This window comes from Siniperca chuatsi, linkage group LG17, assembly GCF_020085105.1.
Source record: "Siniperca chuatsi isolate FFG_IHB_CAS linkage group LG17, ASM2008510v1, whole genome shotgun sequence".
NCBI classification, from domain to species: domain Eukaryota; kingdom Metazoa; phylum Chordata; class Actinopteri; order Centrarchiformes; family Sinipercidae; genus Siniperca; species Siniperca chuatsi.
In genome coordinates, this window is record NC_058058.1 from 23,057,193 (window position 1) to 23,074,655 (window position 17,463).

General features: G+C 38.9%; 1 protein-coding gene across 2 annotated transcripts; it reads left to right on the plus strand.

Annotated features, from left to right (window-relative positions):
- Positions 1 to 8,823: 8,823 nt before the first annotated feature.
- On the plus strand, positions 8,824 to 17,376 carry tmem222b (transmembrane protein 222b). Of its 2 annotated transcripts, none has more exons than XM_044171181.1 (6): positions 8,824 to 8,993; positions 9,849 to 9,933; positions 12,505 to 12,536; positions 12,678 to 12,774; positions 12,856 to 12,986; positions 14,388 to 17,376. In XM_044171181.1, exons 1-6 carry the CDS (start codon positions 8,875 to 8,877, stop codon positions 14,425 to 14,427), a joined length of 504 nt encoding a protein of 167 aa, XP_044027116.1. In that variant the 5' UTR covers positions 8,824 to 8,874; the 3' UTR covers positions 14,428 to 17,376. The 2 variants fall into 2 exon arrangements, with proteins under 2 accessions (XP_044027116.1, XP_044027115.1); XM_044171180.1 differs by having other exon boundaries at positions 8,827 to 8,993; positions 14,526 to 17,376.
- The last annotated feature ends 87 nt before the right edge of the window (positions 17,377 to 17,463 follow it).

Below are 17,463 nucleotides of genomic sequence, written 5' to 3' on the forward strand. Positions count from 1 at the left end.
TTGTGGAGCGTGCCTCGTTAGCAAACGTCAATAAGTCTTTTATTTTGAAACCTGATACCGGAAAACATGCTGTGCTTGTAACTCCCGCCGTGTGGCTCAGGAGGAAGAAGGTGGTTTTCTCAAAAGACTGAAAAGAAAAGAAAAGCTCAGACGTAGGGTGCCTTAACCCGGTCAGATTTCAATACAAGATAAATGGTCAGGTTTAAGGAGTAAAGAAAGTTGTTTTCTGATGTGTTCAATCTAATCCCTAGGTGGAGCAAAGTAGAAGTAACCCTAAATAGCACTTAAAACGGCATATCTGTAGTAAGACAGAGAAAGGGAGAGGAAGGTATTCCAGCTGTGTGGGTGTGAACTCCTGGAACATTCTTTGCCAGTGGCAATCTGCTCTGGAGTTTCTTACATAGCTTACACTGACATGATATACAGTATATCGGACAGGTGGCAGCAGCTATGCCCACACTACTGACTCCAAACAGACACGGAACAAACTGCACATATTCATTCAGGTGTGTTGGAGGATGAACCCAGAAGGCATAAGTTAAAGGCTTTTGTGTAATTATTTTGTGATTCTCACCTTAAATCCCCTTAATATTTTAAGATAATAGATCATGTAAAATGCGGATACAATAACTAACATAACACGAGTGAATTTGGTCTTTAACCAGCTGCCTAACAGACAAAAGGAATGCTCCCTTGACTGGACTGAAAGTATATTTATTTACAACAAATATGGGATATTACAGGGGCATTTATAAAAATAAAATAATAGTTTGTCGTTTTGGGAAATACACTTTCCTGTATCTGTGAGAATTAAAAATTTTAATGAAGGTTGCTTGACTATTATATTAATACCATGTTGAAACTTTTTTTACACATATACACACACACACAGGGCATGAGGTTTAACAATTTAAAGTGTTGTCCTGCAGACTGCTGACTGCAGGGAAAAGTTGATTAGCTGTTGCAAACAGGCTTACATTTATACAAAGAAACAGGGATATCAGAAAGAACATCATGTACTGAGGACAGTATGTATTGTAATGACCATGAGAGGAAAAGTATCAGTTTTGGGGAACGAGGCAGAGACTTTAGCAACTTACAAACAGAGGAAGTGTAGGATTCCTCCACTAGGGCGCTGTCTCCACACGAAGGGTGGAATCGTGTGCCAAGAGGCTGGGACCAGCCTGTGCACCACCGAAGGGAGAGCTAAGTCTAAACCACAGCTCCTCCCCAACTCTGCAGAAACCTATCAGATACTTGCACCTTTTCATTTAAAACTGTGTAATGTTAAGAATAGCATTCTTTTTTAGGATGATAGCTACAGATTAACAGCTTGCTGACTGTGGTTTTCTGAATAGAAAAGATCCTTGTACAAGATGCTTTTGATCCTCCAATGCTTTAATAAATGCCAAATTAAGGAATAGCTTCTCTCCAGACTTTTCTTTTGCAAATAAACGAACGCGCTGACATATCCTGTAAATACAGTATATCAGCCTGCAGCTGATTAGCTTTGCTTAGCATGAAGACAAGAAACAGGGGGAAACAGCTAGCCTGGATATGTCCAAAGGTAGGCCTACCAAAAAATTGTCTGGCACAAGACCCCCATAAAACCACAACTTATAATTTTTGTACTTCATTTTTTTGTATGATGTAAACAACTTTTGAGGGGCTAGTAACGCCGAACAGAGCCAGGCTAGCTGTTTACCCCTTTTTTACAGTCTTTCTGCTAAGCTAAGCTGACTGTCTCCTGGCTGTGGCTTCATATTTATCGTACAGATACGAGAGTGGTATCAATCTTGTCATCTGGCTGTTGGCAAGAAAGTGAATAAGCATATTTTAACTGTGGAACTATTGCTTTAAAGGATGGGCGCTCTGTTTAAAGGGTGATTTAGATATTGTAAAAGATTTTAAATGGCTGTTTGTCCCCTGGTGTCTGCTTTGCAGCGTTGTGATATTTCAGGAAATTGTTCTGAATCACATCCAGTGTAGTAAATTAAAAATGACTCTAGCACATTGCCAAAACCTTCTGTATCCCAGTATGTTATCAAGTCCAGTTTTCATCAAAGATCTCCTTGGATCCAAGACAGCAGAGCTTCCTGTTACATAATCATTGAGCCTGAAGCACTAGTGAGAATTGACCCTGGGGTTTGAGCTCTGCTGAATGTAAACCTTCCAGTGTGCCTACATATTTCCAAAGACTCAATTTTACTATTGGAACATGAGAGCATGTTACAGTCTTTATGACCGCTTTGTTTTAAACTTGACTTACAATACAGAGGCCTTCGAAAACACAGCATACAGTATTTCCATTGCATATGTTGCCAGAAAGAAAAAATACTTTTTCTTAAGTATCTTACCACCACAGGAGTTCTTTGGGAGGCAATACAATATAAAGCTAGTTCCTCCAGAATTTCTGCTGTTGAATTTTAGAACTAGAGAAGACATTTTTGGAAGGTGAGGTCATTTTTGCCTGCCCCTCACTTCTTAAAAAGGATGTTTGAGGGTTAAGCCTTTAGGGAATTATATAGGTTAACCTTATGCTAAGGGTTGAGGCATGTAGTTGTGATTGTTATGGTTAGAGTTAGAGGGTGCGTTATGTCAAAGAATGACCTTACAAGTATAGAAGAAGAGACAGAATGTATTCAGTTGTTTGCATATTTGTGAGTGTGTTTATACTGAAGGATGACAAGAGGAGGAGGGGAAGAGCAAAAACGCAGACGTGAAAGATCTTCCCACTCCGGCTGCACATCGAGCCTGGGGATTAAAAAACGCTTATAGCTGCATTCCAGCTGCCTGGAAAATGTTTGCAATAATCAACAGTTATCTCCTGGAGGAAAATTAGTTCACAGTGTACTAGACACCAGAAACTGTGGTCCACTTACAATGACACAGACTAAATTTGGCTCTACCAGTTTTATTTTAGAGGCAGGATTTCATCAGACGAACCTTACAGGGTTAAATTTATATCATATCTGAAAAACTGGCCGCGTTTAAATATGCAAAGTGCTGATGGTAGCAACAGCATAATGTTATATTAGTAAGTCATTTGCACACTGGGCAAATTAAAGCTACAGTCACTAATAGATGAGACTCATTTGAAAAGCCTCAGTGGTAATTTGGATCAGTGATGTTTCATTATTAAAATTAGAGTCAAAATAATTACTGCTGTGCAAATATCTAAGTCTAGAACAAGTACAATCTATGAAACTGGGCTCAGTTGTTTGGTATTTTTGAGCAGTAAATTGTCAGAAAGATCAGAGCGACAATTTTCTGCTCAAAATGCCAAACAACTGAGGCCAGTTCATAGATTGCAACACGTCCTCATACTTAAAGGGCAGAATAGGTCGATTGCCAGTTACTCCCAAAACAACCCATATGACCGTTGGAAAGCGGCAGACTACGGCCACGAGGTCGCCGCCTAACAATAAACATTGTCATGGTTTTGGGTTTGTGTTCAGCTAGTTCCTTTTTTATTTTGTAATGTTCGGCCGCAAGTGTCTCGTGTAGTTTTACTTCTTGATTTTGGACTTTGAACTTCGTCTGCTCCCTGTCGGATTTGGTTACCTTGTTGGACTGATTCCCTGGTTTTGACCACTGCCTGCCTGTGACCTGTGTAAGCTTTTTCTTACCATTAAACTCACTGAATTGCACCTGCTTTGCCTCCATTGTCTGCATTTGGGTTCAAACCCTCGTTTCCTCTGCTACCCTGCTTGACACCATCGCAACAAACGTAAATATGGGTGGTCATAAGCTGCTTGCACAGATGACCTATACGGCTGTTTTTCTGGTGAGGACTGGCTGGATCTTTCATCTACAAAGCATTCAATCTCTGTGTGGTTTTATCTAAGTTTCCCATTTTCAAATTTATTCTTGATGCTCAGTGCGCCTTGTGCATTGGGTTGAACTCTGAAAGTGTTACATTCACATCACCAGTAACTCTGTTTCTTTTCAGTTTTAACACATGGCCTCTGATAAACACACACATCTACTGAGCCTGAGGTTTTCACTCTGCCACTCCCCCTCTGTCCATTTATCTATCTAACAAATTTTCACACACTTCCTGTTGCTAACCACACTTGCTCAATAATTTCATTTCCTGCCTCAAGCCTCTTTTATTTTATTTTTTTTGCCCTAATACTCTAATGATCTGTCAGTTTTCTACCATGTTGTATTTCAATCTGCTGATTTATTTTCATTTAATTTTATAGGTTTTTAATTTTATATAATTGTATCGTTTTTTAAATCGCTGCATCTCAACTTGTACTTTTCAATACAACATTGACTCAACCTGTGCTGCCATAAACTGCTGTATGTTAGGACATGGTGTGTAAGTTACACCAATTCATTTTGTTTTAAAATGAAATCATGAGTATCACTAAATTGAAGACGTGGATTAGAAAATATTACCAAATGGGTAAAGCCAGCAACTGCTTCAGGGCTAAAGACTTCCAGGGGCCCTAAAAGCCCAGGTGGTGTGTTTTTCATTGGTTTTTGGTCATCTGATCAATTCAAACTTGTTAGGGAATTTGCACTGAACTGTCATACAGTATCTGCTAAGGCATGTCCTGCATTACTAGCTGATCTTGTGGCCCTTTCATGTAGAAGGCCCCTGTGTCAATCTAATTTTAACACCTGTTTTTAACATTAGTTTTATATTGTGCTCACAGGGAACAGATTAATACATACATTTTATTGATCCCACTGATGGAAATTGGAAGTGTCGCAGAAGTAGGCCACACAAACAGATAAGCTACATACAAATGAAAACCTAGAATATTTACATTGTGAGCATCTACTGTACACACACAATGGGGGATGGAAAAAGTACTAAATACTACATGCATTAACATAAGTAATTATAAAGTGTATTGAGACAAAATAGTCCCAAATAAGTGAGGAGATGAGAACTTTGCTTGTTGTTGTTTAATTAAGTGATCACAGACTAGTGCCAGGTAGTATTATGCTAGCATAGGGTTTTTCTCTGGGTGTATAATGAAACTGCAATATATAGTCTGTGCACTGTACTTAGGGGAACTTGAAGGTGACACAGCACATACACAATACACAGGGAGGGGGAGGGGGAGGGGGAGGGGGAGGGGTCAGTTTTTCCCTAGAGCTCCAGGTCAGTACAGGTATCTTCTCTTCACCTGAAAGGTCTCCTGTAAGTCATCCATAGAGCTCTTTCATTTGTTCAACCTGCTTTCCAGTGAGGTGACTGTTTTTCAGCAGGATTCCTAAATACCATGTTCAGTAACAGCATATCCACAGAGGGGCAGTGTTTCCTTTTTGTAACCATGTTGTGCATAGCAGATATTAACTTCATTCAGACGAGAACAAATGTGATCATTTATGCTTTGTAGATACCCTAAACAAGCATTTGAGAAATTTTACTTTGAACACAATTCACACTTAATTTACTGCCATGGGGGGAAAAAATTAGATGTGGGTTCCCACAACCCCCACATTCCTGTGAATTGTGTATCTACCTGCCTTCATTATATTTTGCCTAGAATCCCAGAAACCAACCACTGTTTCTGTTCTAATATCCAGTCCCTGGTTAGGTACTGTAAGTTAGTTTGTGGTAATTTAATTGAACATTTATTTAGGAATATGCTACATTTAGGCATAATATGAACTGAAATAGCAAACTAGATTTTCACACAGGGGGCCCTCAACAGTACAAGGCTTCAGTATTAAAGGTCCAGTGTGTAACATTTAGGAGGAGCTATTGGCAGAAATGGAATATAATATTTATAAATGTGTTTTCAGTGTATAATCACCTGAAAATAAGAACGGTGTTTTCATTATCTTTTTTAGAATAAGCAGTTTTTATCTACATAGGAAGCGGGTCCCCTTGTACGGAGGTCGCCATTATGCCCCGCCATGTTTCTACAGTAGCCCAGAACAGACAAACCAAACACTGGCTCTAGATAGGGCCGTTCACATTTTTAGCGAGTTTCACGGCCAGCGTAGTTTCTCCTACACGCTTGGAAGGTGAGGGTGATGCGAACGGTATTCATATGGTGGCAAACTGCAATAGATGCCACTAAATCCTACACACTGGACCTTTAAACATGCAGGACCTGCATGTTTTTTGGCCCCTCCCTCTTGTCTAGAAATGCAACATTTTCAGCTTAGCGTACTGTTGAACAGAATCAATATCACAATTTGAACAAACTACATTGAATCAATTCATTGATTCATTATGGGACACATGACATTTCACAAGGTTTCATTGGCCTTTAATAAAAAAAGCACTTGATCTCTTGGGAGATTTTTAAGTGACATGTTTTTGTAGAGGTGCTGTATAGCTTTAAAATGCTTGGAGAGTATTTTTTCTGACTTTAATCGGGGCCTTCTCACCAAAAAAATTGCAACTTTTTGCATTCTCTACTCTTTTATACAACCTTTCTAATAAATTCACATTCTCAAATGTGTTTCTAAAAGTGTAGAATCAGACATTTTATTTCTTAGCTGGGTAATCACAGTGCAGGGAGCTGAACTGGAAACTAGTAGACACTTGACATTTTACTTTTCAAACCTTTCACACCCAAAGGATAACATGTCACCGAGTTACAGTCCCTAAAGCAGCACATCTTCTGGCCTAATTGGGTTGGATGGCTCAGCCAGATATTGAGGTGGCATTTTGCCGGGGAATTCCCTCAGCTCCCTGATGATGAGCCCAGTGTGCCTTCGTTTATCAACGTCTGCCTGCTTTTGCTGAGTAGTTCGTTTTTGCCCTTCGCACAATATATCACCTGTCACATCTAATGGGACCCAGTGTGGAGTACACAGGGCCCAGGCAGATCCCTTGGGGTCATCTTTGTTTCCATTTCCACCATTGCCATAGATAACTTCTTCGATAACTGCAGCCCTCCACCTCTGTGTACTGGCGTGAAAACAAATAGAGGCTTTTTGCAATACACTGGATAGTCCCATTAAAACACTTGTGGTAGGACTGAATTTGGATAATAACAATGGAACTGTACAATACAGTTCAAACTCAAAACTTGGACTTTATTGTTGACAAACTATTCAAGATGTCAACTATAAGTATTTGGTCGAGTTTCCCCAGAGGTGCTTAATGGATATATACAGTAGTACAACCACAGGCTATGCCCGAACAAATAACTTTGTTTCTGTCACAAAGTGACATGAAATGATGTGGCCCGGTGACTAGGGAAAATTGCTGTAAGGTGGTTAAGGTATACACATTTTCATCTGCCCCGTTTAAATACAGTGGGATTGTTTTAATTACTGTATGTATGTAAAAGAGCCACAGTGCTTTGCTGTAACCCATCTTGGCGTGTTGTGTCCCACTCTCCTGAAGACATGGAGGAGGCCGTAAAGGGTTAAGTATTTATTATTTTTAAATTGTTGCGTGTTCCGGCGGTTTCCAAATGTTTTGGCTCATAACCCCTTAAGATGAATCAATATGTACTCAGTGTGGAAATGAGCAGTGAGCAGTTCAGTCGAGTTTTTTTTTCTTTTCAGATCATTTGATTGGAATTATTTAACAGCCAAAAGAGGTAAAATATTAAGTATTTCACAAGAGAAAAAATGTTTAAGTCAAAACATAAACATACTTGTGTAACAAACTTTTTCCCCCCATTCTTTTATCATCTTGTGACCCCTCAGATTTATCTTGCTACCCATTAGGGGGTTCTGACTCCCAGGTTGGGAACCACTGGCCTCTACAATGCTTTTGTAAATAATTAATTCTAGGTGTTCAACACATTCTAGGTGTTGGCCTTGACACCTATGAAATCAGAAAGGTTAGCGGCTAGGGCTGCAACTAATGATTATTTTCATTACAGATTAATCTGCCAATTATTTTTATTGATTAGTCAAGCATTTGAGCGATAAAATGTCAAAATATTGTGATATATTACGATTTCCTAAAACCCAAGGTGACATCTTCATTGTCTTGTTTTGTCAGACTTACACTCCAAAACAAAGAGATTCAGCTTACAATGATATAAAACTGGGGGGGAAAAACAGTAAATCCTCACACTGAAAAAACTGGAATCAAAGAAGGTTTTGCATTTTTGGAAAATCATATATAGTTATGATGCTGTTGTAAACGCATATTTTCTCTCACTTAAACCTAAAACCCCACAATTTTAACTAATTTGTTCACTCACATTTAACACCTTGAAAATTCTAATAAAATCTAATAAAATGTAGCCCCTGGAAATGTGAAATATATTTGAATAAGGAGGCCCCTGGGGGACAGATCAATATCAAAACGCACATTTTTGGCCTGGGACTGAAGCGGCCATCAGTTTAAACCTTTCAATGTTTTTTGATTACCATAGTATCCAACTAAATAGGCTAGCTTAGTTACGTCGGAGAAAGGTAGCCTAGTTACAATTAATGTCAAATGAACTGCTTGTGTGAAATACATTTTTTGCTCTAAGGGTTAAAGAAAATACCTGTCTTGTTTGACTAAAGTTTACTAGACCGACCTATTCCTCTTGCTGGCTCGCATAGATCCCGGAAGCTCCTGCTGCTGCCGAGACAGACAACAGTATCAAGCCAGCTTGAATTACAAAAAAAAGCTTACGACTGTACCTTTTCAAGTTCAAACCAAAATTCAACTACCGCATGTGTTGCTAACATAACATGTCAGTCTTTTTGTCAAATGTGTCTGCTATGATTTGCCTCAGATGTTAAGATAATACATAGTATTTAATTGGAACTGTTAATGAAGGCGTGTATCCCTCTACTTAGCCATATTTATTACCAAAAGTGGCGCATGTAAAATTTTATTTTGAAGCTAAAGTCACTAAATTTCCGGTCTTGTTTCGTGTATTTGGCTGACTTGACTCAACTGTAACTGGGACAAATGAAGTTCATTTTCCACAGCTGGTGATGGCGGATGTTGTTGATAAAGACACCATGAAGAATTACCACATAGCGTCTGAGAAAATGAACCCAGAGAACAGTCGCTATCCTTACTGTATCGTGTGGACACCTATCCCCGTGTTGTCGTGAGTTATCGCCGTCCACTGTGCAAGTCGGCTTTTGTCCACAACCTCGGGAGACGAAGTGACAGTTTTATTAGCTTAGCTAGCTAGCAGACGTACAATTACCACCCTGTTGGTGAAATCCTTTCAAAAATCTGTTATTGGTGTTAGTAAGAGCCAGAGTCACGGATAAAGAATGAGTATAATTTAAAATAGAAATAGATTTCGATGCATATATAAGTAAAGAAATGTTTAACAAAACAACACAAACGGGTTTATACTGAAAAGTTGGAGGCTAAAGCATAACTTACTGTGCTTTAAGTCAGCCTTCATAAAGTGCAAAGTTATTTGTTTATTTTATTTTTTGTAATGCCAGCCAAAATAGTATTTGTCAATGATACATTTTCATATTGTTTGTCAAATTTCAACTTGCTAAGTATCGAAATCATTGTTACTTTTATTTGGAGTGATATTCCTAGAACAATGGCTCTCTAAATGTGTGAATGTGTATGTATTGTGGTGGGGGCAGAGAATATACAGTATAACTACAAATTATTGCTTCCAATTTGTATTATCTTTTGTTTTCCATTGATAAATTCCTGACAGTTGTGTAACTCAGTACTAATTCAACAACATCAGAAATGCATTTGGCACATGCCCCTGGAACTTCATCTGATCAAATGGGGATCTGTGTATTTGAGTCCAAACCATGAATATTTGAGGACTGCTGTATATAGATAAGAGAGGTAGACCTGGAAAGTTGTCAGTTTGTGTTTTGTGAAACCAGATGAGAAGTTGTTTTGGGGAAAAATGGACAGAAATATTACCTTTTATGTTGTAATATTAACTTTGTATGTTTTTGTTGTTGTTGTTGTTCAGATGGCTGCTTCCATTCATTGGCCACATGGGAATCTGCACTTCCACTGGTGTCATCCGGGACTTTGCTGGACCTTACTTTGTCTCAGTGAGTAATGCTGTGGTCCTGTAAGGTTAACATAAGTGTTATTGCCTGTATGTAGGCCTGTCACAATTATTACATGATTGCGATTATTTGAGCTGACCGCAATCATTTTGCACAATTGTTAGACTTCACAATCAAGGGAAGTTTTGCAGCTGAATATTATTTATTATTATTTACATGTTATTTAGTCATATTTGCTTTTCTTTATATATTGTGCTTAATCCAGGTCTACTATAATATAATAATATTTTGTTTACCTGTAATGCAAAATAAAGAAATACATGTCCCTTCAGGACAGACTGCAGAAACTTAACAATACTTCTGGGCAGTGAGTAGCTGCACATTTTTCCAACAGTGGTGTGCACGTTTGGAATATATAGAGAGAGAAACGGCGGCCCTTTCTGTCGAAATATTTTTGTTTTTACAGAGTTTATTTTTGTATGAGGAGAAAGTGGATCAATATACTCTTTTGCTTTAACCTCCAAGAGGAGTCGGTGTGAGCTGTATTGCTGTAGCATAAGAAACACTTGTCGACTTAAGGTTTACACTCTGTATTAAGTTCTGGATCCTACAGGTGTGTTTTCATCATCAGCTGGGCTGAGGCAAATAAACTGTCTACATGATGACAGAGGTGCCAATAATGAGGTCTCTTTGTTTATAATGGAGAGTCTCCCCTATGGGTGCAGCAGTGCGTTTGACAGCTCTTGGGAAAGTTATGCCTAAGATCATTTACAGACAGTTCTTTGCTGCTTAATTTCAGTGTGTTTAAACCCAGTTTATAATTTGTTTCCCTGTTGCATATTCACTTTTGAAAATAAAATCAAGCAACCTACATTAATTAACTGTCTTGTAGTTGCAGGGCTTTGAGTAGTCAGAAAGGCACTATATAAGTACAGTCCATTACCATTACCAACCATGTTTTTGTTACATTACGTAGGCCAACTCAGCAGTTTTAGAACAAGCTATTCAAAATAATGTGCAGCAGAGCGAGAGGTGAAACACTGTTTCAGAACGCACACTTGCGCAAACTATTTGAAGGTTAATTAACACTCCTTTGCCAAGACCGCATCGTTTTGATGAGCAGCCATTGAAAATAACAACATGGATTTAGACCAAACACAACAGCACCACTGTGGCATAAAATGAACAGAAAAAGACAATTAAATTGTTAATCGCAATGATTTGTATGACAATTTATCGCCAACTAAAATTTCATGATTGTGACAGCCCTACCTGTATGTGAAAATAAGTACAGTACAGAGGCTCTACACTAGCAAGAGTATGAGCTTTATGAGTATGAGTAGTCCACTGAAAACATATGTTACCCCTTCAGCTTGAAAGTAGACTCTGAAAAGTTTGTAACTTGCTCCTTTACAGAGGATGGCAGTTCCAGTCTCTTGCAATGGATTCCAACAGTAACTGTTTTACAGCAAAACAAGAGTTTCCAAACATCAAAAGAAACTTGCTGCTGAATAATCCACTTCTTTGGTCTATATTTGTATTTTCAGTATGTTTCAAACTCTCCCATTTTTTTGCCAGAATATGGCTAAATACACAACTTTAGTTTTGTTTGTTAGTCGATTGCAACCCAAATAACCAAATTAAGTTGCATCAACCATTTCATAATGGACACAAGCTGTCTAATATGCGGGGGGGGGGTGTTGCTAAAGGTACCAGTAAGATAATGAAATATGATCCAGATTGAAAGCCTAACAGACACCAAAACACTGCACAGCTGCGTTCATCTACCTACAAAGTAATCTACCAGGAAGGTGCGCTTGTATATGTTAGATTGGGCGATGCAGCGCCTTGCCCTCTGCGTTGCCACCCCAATTGTATCAAAGCAGAGATCCCATTCACATGATTGGCGGCGGCATTTTCCCACGCAGTGCTGTACAGGTTCTTATACATTTTTAACTGATTACAATGTAGACGTTGTTCATGAAACCCTACTGTACAACTATATTTCATGAGCCTTTTGGCCTAGAAACAATAATTCAGTTTAACTTAAATTCCCTGGTAAAAGATGCAAACATTGCTCCTTTGCTGGGAGGAAAAAAACATACCAGAAATGAAACTCCAGTGTGGTTTCTTCTGCAAAGAACACAACTGTTACACAGAACTTTGAAGTCTGTCGGATTTGACAGCAAAAACATACAACCACAGAGTGAAGCATGATCCCCAAAAGCTTGATGTATGAGAACCAAATGCGATAGACCCCAAAGTATGACAGACCACATTTAGTTGTGCTTTATAGAGCTTTATTTCTTTTTTTTAACCCTTAAAGCAGTTGAGGTGAATTTTACACACAGTGTTATGAAGATGCCTAAATCAACTCTTTTTCAAAAATATTAGATTATCATCATTATTTTAGTCTGGACACTAAAGCTGCTGATGAAGATGCATACATTTGTAGAGGGGCATAAGGGGCTCAAATTCTGTGAATAGTTTTTTCAAAGCTGCTTCATTATGGAGGAAAAACGAACCTGATCATCCAGCTAGTGGTGCTGCAACATGCAGCTTCATAGTTTTGACATGGACCCATTTGCAATAAACATTCTTTTTTTTTTGCAGGAAGACAACATGGCTTTTGGAAGACCAACAAAGTAAGTAAATGAAAATATTTGGGTGTGTTGTGATTACACTGATTTTTTTCAGCGAACATATTGCTACAGAGAAATAGTGAGGACCAAACCTGTTTCCTTACATCTGTCCTAAACAACAATCCTGTTTTCTCTTGACTGTAGGTACTGGATGCTCGACGTTAGCAAAGTCTACGCTAGTGGTTCCAATGCCTGGGACACAGCGGTACACGATGCTTCGGAGGAGTATAAGCACAGGATGGTAAATAATAAGTATGTGTTTCATTTTAATTTCTAGAAGTGGAAACACCAGTAATGATTTGTACTCTTGTTTTCTCCAAAGCACAACCTCTGCTGTGACAACTGTCACTCACATGTTGCCATGGCTCTGAATCTGATGCGATATGAAAACAGCACCTCATGGAACATGGTCAACCTCTGCCTCCTCGCTCTGATCCATGGAAAACATGTCAGGTAAGAATAGGGTACCTTTTCCAGTCTTTGGGAAGACTGCTTGCTGGGGTTAGACTGACGAATGGTACAGAAAAAAATGTTCCAACTACAGCAAAGAGGGTTGAGTTGTTGTGTGAATCAGACTTGGCAAACTTGGCCTTAAAACTTGGAAAATTTCACTGTCAGTGAAATGGGATACCGCTAGAATTATACTGTTGATCTCAGTGAGTGAAAATATGAATATGGTGCAAATCACATCATCTGTTTTCAATAGTCTCATTTGGCATTGTCAACCAGAACAGGCGTGACCCAATACGCCTATTTGAAGATGACATTAACATTCATTTCAAAACATAATAGATGTCTGCATGTTGTTCTCAACAAGTCTGAGTCCCGAGGCTAGATTTGACATGAAAATACATGACTGACTTGTAGCACATAGCCTCTACTAAAACATAAAAAGGAATCATTTTGAATAGTTCTAATTTTTCATAGAGAAACAAAATCACTGGCAAGTCTGAATTCTGCGCAGTCTCAAGAAATCTAAAGTCCAGGCAGAAAGATTTAGGACACTGTTTTTCATTGTTGCAGCTCTAATCTAGCCCAGTGGATTTGAAATTTAATGGTGACTGATAACTACGAGGTTAAACTGCTGAAGGGTGTTTGAGGGTGTTCACGTCCATGGTAGGTAAACAGTGAAGGAATAGTCTCCCAATTTTTGGACAGTGCAGCAGGAAATGTTCTTGGCTGGTCATATCAGCCACCTGATCTTAGTCCAACTGAACAGGTGGTTCACCTGCTGAAGCCCCTGAAACAAGCAAGAAGAGAAGATGGCTGCTGTACGGACTTGGCAAGAACATCACCAGGATAGTGCCTGTTCATGTCTCCATGTCGACTTTCACACAGTAAACAACCATCAAATGACTGCTAAGAGTCAGCACTTCAAACTTGATTTCAAACACAATGAAAAATGGGTCATTTTCAAGAAAGGATTGATTCATTTCACCACGTTACATACAGTGCAATACAGTTATCCTGGACAACATGTCATTTTTGTAATGGTTTGAAATATATTGGCATTGGCACAGAAAATTGTTCATTTGCATCTTCTGTCCAGAAATATCAGCATTGTATCTGCCTTAAAGGCCCAAGCTAGTGCCTACCCTATAATCTACAGCTGCTCTCTTCAAAGCCACCCTAAGAAGTAGGGCTGAAGCTTGTGAATGAGGTTTCTCACTGGGATCCCAGGGGCTCGGGCATGATTTCACTGGTATGCCTTGAACCTGGTGTTTCTCAGGACACAAGAGAGAGAGCCCTGATTCTTAGGAAGTATTAAGAGAGTGTGTGTGTGTGTGTGTGTGTGTGTGTGTGTATATATATATAGGACATTCCTCCCCCTGATTCGTGCCTTCTCTTCAGCAGGACATTATCAGGACTATGGGTGGGGGGAAATCATACATAAATTGGATTAGGCCCACGTCACCACCGCCATGCTCTTCTCCTCACCTTCACTTTTCTGTCTCTCTTCTTCTCTCTGTGGGTGTTCTCTGCCTGATCCAGCTGTGCAGGCTTTCTGAAGACCTGGCTGCCTTTCCTGATGTTGATGGGCATCATTCTCACAGTGGCCCTGGCCCTCAACCTGCGGTGACCTAGGTGGCAGGTTAAGGACACAGTGGAACCCCTGCAGGTCGGATGTAGGGTTGACCTTTTAAACAACAAGGGGGGCATCACACGGTGTAAGTAACCGAGGAGACAGACTTCTCGCCTCCAAGAGAAGATTGTTGAACAGGAATGTCCAACACATGTATGCCAACACATGCTCGGTTTGTGTAAAACAGGCAGCCTGTTACTGGCATTACTGCAGTGGTGAAGCTGGAATGCCCTAGTGACGCAAATTAATTTATATTCAGTCATTTATTTTGAGAGAAGTGACTGAACACAGTACTGCAACTTCAACCTAAATATGCCAGAGCGGGTTGTATTTCTGTGCATTTTCTTACTTGTATTCAGTCTAACGCCATAGGATGTCAAAAAGTCTGCATCTTCTAAAAAGTAATATTTTCTCATATGTTGTACATGCATTACACGTATCACCTCATGGTACTACTTTAATAGGTTTACGATAAATGTTTTCATACCTTTTTAACTACAGATCATCACTGCAACGATTGTAGCAACCTCAATGAATGTGGCTGTGGGAAATACAGAATAGGAAAGCTCCTTTTGGTTTTCTATACTTATTTCTATACACTATAGTGGAACAGCAAACTCCAAAGTTTTTGAATGAAAAGCCTGTTGATTTCAGAGTTATGAAACCTGGTCTGATCTTTATGTTCAACCTGAGAGATGTTTTGTTTTTCATTACTAATTTTGCCTTTATGGGAAGAAGCAAGAGTCAGTGCCTAAAAATGACCCCTCTCACAGATCCCTTTTTATATATTATATTTTCAGTTTTGTAGTTATTTTTGACGTGTTTTTAAAAACCACTCATTCCACATGATGGTTGGCACTCGAAATCCGTTGCCATGGCTGTCGTGAGTAGATTCAAATCCCCTCATTGTTTGCAGTCGCACAGAAAAAAGTATTGAGCCCTCTCTTTGTCTGCGGTGCTGCCAGAAGCAGCAGGTAGCCAAGATCCTCAGGTTTTTCACACTCACCAACCCCTGCTGAATATCCCCAGTTTCACCCAGCGCCTGACCTGCGTCGCTCCTGCTGTTTCCCACCTCTGCAGATCAGATTCGAAGGTCATTGTGAAATGTTAGCGCTGTTTAACAAAGCTTTGATATATACCGGCCAACATCCTGCAATAATCCAAAGTAGATGTCATTTTAAGTGTGAGCTTGTAAATTAAATTATCAGTTATTTTCTGTATTAAGGGTTTAACATTAGGGCTAACACAGTGCCAGTTTTCTAGACTCTGCTTTCCTCATTGGGCTTTTGTTGAAAGCAGATATTCTGTGGCCTCTTGTGTGTATTTCACCTATGTTGCCTGTAAATATTTGATCACACATTATACTCTACACCAGGTGCTCTTTATATACTTTGCAAACTTGACCACTCACTCTACATATTTATCCTTTGAATAATCTACAGTGTATTTTTTTTTTCTCTTTACTCCTCTAATGCATATCATCTCTGCTCGGCAAAGGAGCAGATTTGTGCCTGAATGAGTGCGCGATCATGTGTGTTAGTCATGCATACATTGATTGGAGAGAGCATGTGATTGCATGCCAGCATGTGTGTACTGCATGCATGCAAGAATATGAGTGTTTTTAGAGAGAAGTTCATGTTTGATACATACTGTGGCTTCTTGAATAATCAGCTGCATTTCATTGCAGCCAACTGCCTAGTGATTTGATTTTCTATATTTATTACTCCATATCTTTCTCTTAATCTCTTCCAAGTTTTATGTGATTGCTGGTAAACCTTAAGAATAAATAATAAATTAGACTAACAGGCCTGCTTAGGTTAATGTTGATTTGATGCAATGTACTGTACCATGTGTAGCTACAGATTCTGTAGATTAGAGCTGAAATGGAGAATCTGGCCTCAATTTTAACAGTGGAAACTGATACTGTCTATATAAAAACACATGGTTTGGGTAATATTTAAAACCTTTTTACTGTGACACTTCATGGCTATTTTTTAAAGCCATGTCACTAGTAACTAGTGTGAAGAGGTAATCGCCTTTATGCCCCAAAGTCTCATATTTATATTTTTAATTTTTAGGAAATTAAGATTTAGGACTTTGGATGCAAGTAAGCAGACTGGTAGCCCTGTGTTCCGAGTGGTGTTACTAAGTAGCAGGTGTTTAAAAAAAGTAATCTCTATAATTTTGCTAAATGACAGAAAATTGGAGACAAACTGGATATGTAACTTGTTTTCTTGTAGTAAAACCGCTCATTCATTACATTTTTTAGCTATGAAAGGTAATGAATGAATGGCCCAACATTGTCATTATTACGGCTTTTACGTATATATAAATATGTATATTTTAGGAAGAGCGAGAAATAGTACACCAATCCTTTATTGGAACGCATGTGCAAGAATGCGATAATCAGTGGAGATCATTTGAATGGGTTTAGATGTTGCCTGCTGCGGTGCCTTGTTGTATCCAAGAGCCAGGTCCAGGAATGTGGAGACCTGTGGTCCTAGCATTTCAGTCTGTTGACAAAAGACTGTTGGGATGCTATTATTTGTGCCACTATCCATATATACTTATACCAGTCTGCAATTTAAAAAAAAAAAAAAAAAAAAAAAAACTTTTGTTTTCTCTAATCCCCAAAATATCTTTTATGCTGCAGATCATATAGCCCCACAGGGAGTTTTAAGACTCCTGCAAGTGACTGTGTGAACTCTGAATGTGTTTATGACCTAAGCTATAATACCAATAAAGATGTCTATTATTGTAGAAATGTGTGGGAGTTCTTTTTTTTTTTTTTTTTTTTTTTTTTTAAACTTGGATTTCCATCATTTAATTATGACAACTGTGTTTCAT

Excerpts from the sequence above, each read along its gene's own strand:
- tmem222b (XM_044171180.1), top strand. The coding sequence starts at position 8,875 with ATGGCGGATGTTGTTGATAAAGACACCATGAAGAATTACCACATAGCG. Across the intron at positions 12,537-12,677 it reads GCTTTTGGAAGACCAACAAA|GTACTGGATGCTCGACGTTA; the intron begins GTAAGTAAATGA and ends TCTTGACTGTAG. Across the intron at positions 12,987-14,525 it reads ATCCATGGAAAACATGTCAG|CTGTGCAGGCTTTCTGAAGA; the intron begins GTAAGAATAGGG and ends TGCCTGATCCAG.